Here is an 8,233-nt window from a genome sequence, read left to right on the forward strand (position 1 = left end):
TTTAAAATAAATTTTATAAACCTAAAATACTATGCAATAAAAGAGCAGACAAAAATGGGGTTGGATCAACTCTCGGGGGTAATACTCACAAAACTACTCAGAAGTTGTTGTTATTATTATTATTATTATTATTATTATTATTATTATTATTATTATTATTAATAATAATAATCTGCCCTTCATTCTAACGTCCCAGGGTGGACTACAACAATTAAAACACAGTATGAAAAATAGTGTAAAACAAATTACCGTCATAGAAATTAGGTGGGATTAAAATATGCATCTCAAGTGTCAACGTGGTTTAACTATCAATAGTGGTTTTATCAATAGGTCTTCCCAGGGAATTCTGGGAACTGGAGCTCTGTGAGAGGAATTGGGGGAGGGGGTGTCTCCTAACAACTCTCAGCACCATTAACAAACTATAGCTTCCATAATTATTTGGGGGGGGGGGAAGCCATGCCTCTTTAAAGTGGTACCACAGTGTTTAAATCGTATGGTGTGAATTTGGCCTCAGTCACAGATGTCCCACATCACGTCTCTCTTTGCCCTCAATTAAAAAGTAAACCTGCGTCTGGACTAGACCACTTCAGACTTCAAATGTGAGGTCTGACCTCAAAACGTTCACTTTACATACAAATGTAGCCTATCAGGGAGAAGAGTTCTAGTCATACCTTCTCCCAAATATGCTAGATTTCTATATGCAGGTAATTTTGGCATTATATGTGCGTTTGTCATGTGAGCTCTCCACCCGGAGCCTGAAAATGCGTCACTTAAAATTCTATCATTCTATGATTCTATACCAGGGTTTCCCAAACTTGGTTCTCCAGTTGTTTTTGGACTACAGTTCCCATCATCCCTGACCACTGGTCCTGCTAGCTAGGGATGATGGGAGTTGTAGTCCAAAAACAGCAGAAGCCCCCCAAGTTTGGGAAACCTTGTTCTATACTGTCCTGATTTACCACCTCAGTGACAATAGGCCTAAGACTGCAAGTTCCCTGGGACCAGGGACCTGCCTTGTTTTGCTGTATGTAATAAATAAATAATAATAATAATAATAATAATAATAATAATATATTATTATTTGTACCCCACCCATCTGGCTGGGTTTCCCCAGCCACTCTGGGCAGCTTCCAACAAAGATTAAAAATACATGTATGTAAAGCACAATATATTTATCGAAACCACCACAACGAATAATTTAAAAAACCCAGTTTTTACATTTTGCACTTGGGTGGATACAGAAGACGAGCATGCACCTTTTACCAAGGAAGCACCCCTGTGAATTATTGGGGGGGGGGCATGTTATTTAAAAACCTTTGGAAGCAACAGATCAAAAAGGACAGTGCCTGCATTTCTGATTATTTTTAAAGGGACACGTTTCGACTTTTACGTTTTCCTGCCCTTCAGTCTTTGTGCATTTGTGAATGCAGTTTGCACCGTCCCAGTACAAAATGTGAAGTGTGAGTCAGCCCCACATCTCAAAACTTGAATCTTGTTAGCCCTTTGCTCGACCGAACTCAGCTTCCATCTGATCCTATTGCATGGAGTGTGGCTTTAAAAGGGCCAACATTCAATAGGCTGGAAGAGGAGGAAAAGATTTTGGTGTCTGCCGCAGCCCCTGTGGCTGTGACCCATATCATCTACTGCCTGGGGACCTTGCCTATCTATGAACCTTCGCAGCCTTTCAATTCTTTTTTTCCTAATTCCCCCCCTCCATCTGACTGAAAGCAATCCCTTCCACAAACAGGGGTGTGAGTGGGTGTCTGTGGACAGCTCAGTGGAAGGGTGGAAAGAACAGCTCTTCTCTGCACACAAACCCCACCTGCAAACCGCCCCCCAGGCCAGGTTGCAACAGGGGGAAACTCTGGCGATTATGTTTGTATGGCGCTGCCCCCCTCCCTCCACTACAGAGCTGGTGCCTGGGGATTTCCAACTTGGTTGAAAATGCCTAATCACCTTACCAGCATATCCACAGATATACTGAAAAGAGGAAAGTGGAAAATAAAAGGAGGTTGCGGGGGGGGGGGGGAGGAAGTTGTGGAGCCACAATGGTGGTTAATAAAGAGGATTCGCAGACCTGACAGTGAACAGCCTGGAGGAGAAATGAGGAAAGGTGAGAGATTATAAAAGAGTGTGTGTGTGTGTGTGTTCTGCTTAATTTCTAGGAAAAGGGCACATCAACACTGAGAAGTCCTTCACTCCAAACCTTGAAATGTGTGACCTGTAGTTAATCAGCATGGATAGAAGCAAGCTCTAAAAAGGCACTTTATTCTTGCCTTTTTAAATACATAGATTTAGACATTGAAAAACCAAGGGCAAGGAGACAAATTAGTTTGGTTTCCCATTTCCACATGAACCTGCCTAACTCGCCCTTTCTGAACCAGTTTGCAAACAGAAAAGCAACGATCCTTCAAAGAGCTCGCTTCTCCCAAAAAAATTTCTGCTCAAAATATTTTTTTTAAAAACACATGAACATTAGGGGAAAGAAGGCACAGAAATGTGCATGAAAATGCACCTCACTTAAAAAAAGAAAATAAGTTGCAAACTGTTGCAGAAACTAAACTGAAATTAAGAGTGGGGAAATGAGAAATGCAGAGAAATCAAAATTGACAGATTCAGCCATCCCTGTTGAAAGCAGATGCAAAGTTTGAACTCTAGAACAAATCAAGTTAATTTCTCCCCCGCCCTCTCTGTGTGTAACAGAGTGAGCACAGAGAAAATGGTCACAAACACACTAATTTCCTTTATTAACAATATCTGTATCCCCTTCTTTGTACCATCAGTGAGACTCATGAGAGCTGAATTTTTACCACTTCTCTGTCTGCATCTTGCAAAGCCAGATGGTGTATTCACACATGACATTCAGTTTGCCCTTTGCATTTCCTAGCTCTGAAATGGGGATGGGGCTCTCTTAAGATCCATATTGGCTAGTAGCACACATTTATCCAGGTTTTAAAAAGGCTCTCTTGCATGGATAAATCAGTGCCCACAAACACCATAAGAGTCGTTATGATATTTTTCATGCCAAGTGAGGAAAACAGAAGTCTGAAAGATGCAAACTAGGATTTGATGACTTCTAGACCTGGGCCAACTCTGCCCACTCACATACCAACCCTCTCCGTCCTTTTCATGCTTGCTTGAAATATCTGCATGCCACATAAGCTTCACTGAGCATTTTGGAATGAAGGGCAGGTTATAAACCTCACAACAGAGGCAGATTTAGGGGAGCGCTATCGGTTCACCTGAACTGGGTGCACCACAACAGTGACTTAGAGGTGGCAGGTGGTGGTTGGTGCACAATTTTTGCACTGTATAATTTGGAAAGCCCAAAACCCCTCACTGCTCAAAAAGAAAACCTTGGGATCAGTTTACTTGCAAGGTTGCTTTACCTCATATATGCCTGCTTAATCACTTCAATCTGTGGAACGGACACTGTTACAGGTGCCAGATAATACTAGTTCTGCATTTGCAAGAAATTAATCTTTGGAACTCCCTGTGCATTGACATCAGGAAGGCACCTTCAATATACTGTTTTTGGTGCCCGCTGAAAGCATTTTTGTTCAGGCAGGCGAGCCTATCTAGACATATGTTTCAATCTGGTTTTTTAGTTTATTACCGATTTTACTTTTAAAAATATTTTAAATAGGTGTTTTTAATGGTTTTAGACTTATAATTTTAAGTGTTTTGTTCTTTTCTTAAACCATTTTGAGGTTTTATTACCATCAAATGGTATATAAATCATGAGAAATAAAAATAAATGAATAAATAACTTGAACAAATTGCACACAGCAATGAGCAACCTAGTCTTTTTGTCCCTTCTCTTCAGATTAGGCCGGGGATGGGTAACTGGCAGACTATAGTCCAGATGGGTCCACGTCATGCCTCTGTCAAATTGAAGTCAAGTTTTCACTTTCAGAACAAAAGCTTTCCTTCCAAGCTGTAGAAAACAGACATTCAACATTCTAATGATACATTTCTTCTTTAGATTTTGTATGTAGTATGTACAGTGGTACCTCGGGTTAAGAACTTAATTTGTTCTGGAGGTCCGTTCTTAACCTGAGGTACCACTTTAGCTAATGGGGCCTCCCGCTGGTGCCGTGCAATTTCTGTTCTCATCCTGAAGCAAAGTTCTTAACCCGAGGTACTATTTCTGGAAGTGTCTGTAACCCGAGGTACCACTGTATATATAGGCCTCTGTATTTACAATGCTGTGCCTGACCTCAGGGGAAAAGGGATGCCCTCCTGGCTTGACAACACTTTTAAAGGGGCTTGGTCATTCATAAGCGCATCAGTTTCAGGAGTAAAATTTGTTAGTGTGCACACATGTGTCCAGTGCTGGTTGTATGGAAAATTAAGTTGCCTCTAAAAAGGCAGGCACTAACCATCTCTGGCCTAGCATGTTTTCATAAGCGGTACTAGAAACCTATTTCGAGAACCCTATCAAAATAGAGCCATTAAAGAATTTTCAATCGATTAATCACCTGCCTTATAGCTCATTTACAGAGTGAGTCTGTACATGTATACTCAGACATAAGCCTCACTGAGTTAAATGGAACTTACTCTCAGGTAAGTGTGTACAATCCTGTGCACATCTAATTGAATTTCGTGAGGACTTACTTCTGAGTAGGCACAGGATTGCATTGTTAGTTGTAAACGGATTGTATTTATGTCCATATTATCAGGCTCTATTTTTTTAAAATAATAATAATAATATTGAAGGAAGTGCAGGGTAGCTCAAAATTTAAAAACAACAAGTTACTATATTGTTAATATTATAATTGCTCCTTATGGTAACATACCAAAGCCAAAATAGCCTTACAAATAAATACATAAACAAATGTACCTTTAAGACTTAACCACACCCTTGAAATTGGCCTCCACTTTTTGCTAAAAGGGAGAAATGGCACCTGAAAGGGAGAGAAGTCCGTAACTCAGACTTAACTTAGCTATCAGAATCAACTACCTTTAAAAACCTTGGTGCATTAACCTACCAGTTAATCTAATAAAAAATTGCATCCTGATGTTGGAGGACTAGAAAGCACAAGAAAGTCATTTAAAACAAAGACACAAACTCAACCCTGAATGTATATTCCAAGTGATGAAGCTTTTGCATTCATTTTTTAGAGGGGAGGTTTTGTTGGTACTGATGGGGAAAGATCTACAAAGTTTTGCTTGTGTATTGTTGTTGTTTAAAGGCCTAAAACATGAAAGGAGAACTAGATTCAGCAGAGAACTAAATTTTCATTGAACTAGAACCTACTCTTCCTTTTTCAGGTCCCTTTTACACCATTTAAAAATAATTTCAAAACACACTATGCCAACAACTGCTGTGCCTCAGCCATATTCTCCAAACATATTGCAAAGTTTAAGTAGCAGCGTTTAAAGTCAAAGCTGGCTCTACCATTAGGCAGAGGGAGGCGGATGCCTCAGTTAGTAGATGCTGAAGTGCAGAGAAAAGCCACAGTGAGTTGCCTGGAGATATGAAATGTGTAATATAGCACGTAGCCTCCTTTCTTCAGGCACAAGGAGAACACTGTCGCATCATCACTAGAGTTAAAGAGTTAGTTACCAGTCAGGTAGGTTTCGAGGGGCTCTGCCATCTTGCAAAATATCTTAGCTCAACCCTGTCACAGCACTGAGGTACAACTGCTTCTTCACAAATTTAGACGCAAATGCAATCCCAGCAGCCCAGCCACACTTTTGGCCTTCTGTGTTTTTTTTTTGTTTTTTTTTTTTGTTTTTTGCTCTTACCTCTTACGCGGGACAACCAGCTCCAATGTTATTAAGAGACGAAGCTCACTTTCCCTTCACAGCCTTCACACCCACGACTCGCATACTCCATGCTGCCCCTCAGCCATGTGAACGTGAGCGGGAGAGGGCTTCCCGTCACACCACTAAGAAACACGGGTTTCCCATTCGCACGTTAGGAATAAGACATTCCAGAGCAGGGCCTGTGACAGTCAGCGGGTACATTTAAGGTACACCCCCCCCCCATCACACACAAAGAATCCTGGGAACTGTAGTTCATTAAGGGTGCTGGGGATTGTAGCTCTGATGCTTGGGGAACCTGGCAAATTTAAGGAACAGGTGAACTGCGTTTTAATCGGCTTTTGGTTTTCGATTAATTTGTTCCATTGCTGCTTTATACTGTAGTTTTGCGTGCGTGCGCGCGCGCTTTTGTGAGCCACCCAGAGAACTCTTCTTATGCGGCTGGAGAATAAAGGTAAGAAATAAAAGCAAAGCAATGCGCGCTGCTAGCCGTTCCTCGAGCGTACCTGCTTCAGCCGCACGCCCTTAGGCGCTTCTCTCTCCCTCCCTGGCAAAACTTTAGGGTTGTTTATGTCCTCCGCGGCGCAGTCCAAAAGCCAACAGCCGGTCTCTCAGCGGACATATTTGCCCCAATTAAGCGCCTGACCCGGGATTATTCCCTGCCGGGCCCACCCTTGCCAACCTCCCCAAGATCCTCTTCCTGCGCGCTCCAGAAGTTATTGGCGCGCAGCGGGATCCCTCGGCGCTTCCGACCTCTCCTTCCATTGGGATCACGCTTCGATCTCCCAGATCCGCACATTCCTTCTCTCTTTTCTCTCCACTTAAATCCCTGCCTCCCGCTTCCCGCCGGCCAGCCCACCCCGCGCCACCTCGTGCGCCCTCCAGGCCGATCGCGCGTTGCTGCTCACCTGCCCTGCTTCGTGATGATCATTTCCGTCTGGTGCTTGTGGAACTTGGCCCAGAGAGGATAGTTGTTGAGCACGACCTGGATCTTCCCGGAGACTTGGTAGCCCGGCACTTGGTAGAGAGGCCCGCGCGGGAACATGTGCTGGACGGCGGCCGAGTAGCAGCCTTCTCCCCCGGGCGCGCTGGGATACAGGTCCCCGGCGCTTGGGTAGATCTCGGCCGCGGACACCGAGAAGCCGGGATTCCCCACAGGGGCAGCCGAAGAAGGAGCAGGAACCGGGGGAGGAGGAGGAGGCGGAGGTCTGTAAGAGGAGCAGTTGTTCACGGCCGGCCCTAGAAACCTGCCCGATGGGGCCGGGCTGCTCACCCCAAAGCCGCCTCCTCCTCCCTGCACCATCTGTGCGCCGTAGGTCAGCCCTAAGTTGCAGCCGCCTTCTTGCATGTGGGGCTCCGGGTAGTAGAAGCGCTCCTGCGGGACGCCGATCTTCAGCTCGGCGGGGTCTTTGGTCGCCGCTCCCTGGAGGTCTGGCGGCTCCTTGGCGAAACTTTGGCTCTCTGCCCCGTTCAGCATGGTGAGGGCAGCGGCGGTCGGGTTGGCGCTTCCTCCGGCGAGGGAATCCAAAGCGCCCATTGAAGAAAGGCTGACGGGGTGGGGTGGGGGAGAGCGGGAGGGAGTTGGCAGCAGAGGAAAAAAGAGGAGGAGGGCTGAGGAGGTGGAGGAAGGTAGGTAGGTAAGTAAGTAGGGAAGGGGAGGGGGAAAGTCCCGAGGGTTGGCTTGAAACCCTCAAAGGCTCATCGTGGCTGGGAAAGGGGACACCCAGTGGTGTCCCCTACCCGAGACCAGCCTAGTCCGCTTTATCAACAGCACAGCAATCTGGTCCGTTTCCTTACTTGGCGGAACGAGGCTGCTCAATTTCGCTCCTCATCCTTCTTTAGCAGCCGAGCTTTCTCCTGCATCGCAAAACATCGCCAGAAGTTTGGGTTGTTGTTTATATATTCGCCAGATCCGTATGCGGCAGCTAATGGGTCAAGATCACAGCTGCTTAACTCCGGGTTTCTTCTCTACTTTTTCTTTCCTAAGGATCTCAAGAGGGGGGTTATTTTCCCCCCTTTCTACTTTATTCTCTTCTTTGCTACTCTGCCCAGCCCATCCTCGCCGCCTCCGAAAACTGCTCTCTCGACCTGCCTCCTATTAAAAGAACATGGTTCGAGCTCTCGTGTCGGCTTCGCTTCCATTGGCTGAGCGGAGTTTCCAAGACACGCCCACCTCCGCTGCTCCTTCCCCTTCAATTCTGCAAGCTTCGCTCCAATGAATTAAGAAGACAGGTTCTTCCAAAGTGATCTTCTTCTCCTTCTCCTTCTCATTATTATTATTATTATTATTATTATTATTATTATTATTTCCAACATGCCAGTTCTGTATTCTTGGTTTTTTGCCTAGTTATATCCTAGAATAATAAACAAATTTACATATGGTTGGTACTGTTTTGGACGGAATATTCTTCCATTCAAATATAAGTAACTATTCTGGGGTTTGGTTTTTTGGGGGTGTTTCTTC

General features: G+C 44.7%; 1 protein-coding gene across 1 annotated transcript in view; it reads right to left on the reverse strand.

Moving 5' to 3' along the window:
• The window catches only part of TBX21 (T-box transcription factor 21), a 53,820-nt gene extending 45,843 nt beyond the window's left edge, over positions 1-7,977 (reverse strand). The window contains exon 1 of the mRNA XM_083408656.1: positions 6,678-7,977. Within this exon, the coding sequence (XP_083264782.1) occupies positions 6,678-7,306 (629 nt within the window). The 5' untranslated portion in view covers positions 7,307-7,977. The remainder of the gene's footprint in view (positions 1-6,677) is intronic.
• Between the last annotated feature and the right edge of the window lie 256 nt (positions 7,978-8,233).

The sequence above is a fragment of the Podarcis tiliguerta genome (assembly GCF_965153285.1).
Source record: "Podarcis tiliguerta genome assembly, chromosome: 13".
Taxonomy (NCBI): Eukaryota; Metazoa; Chordata; class Lepidosauria; order Squamata; family Lacertidae; genus Podarcis; species Podarcis tiliguerta.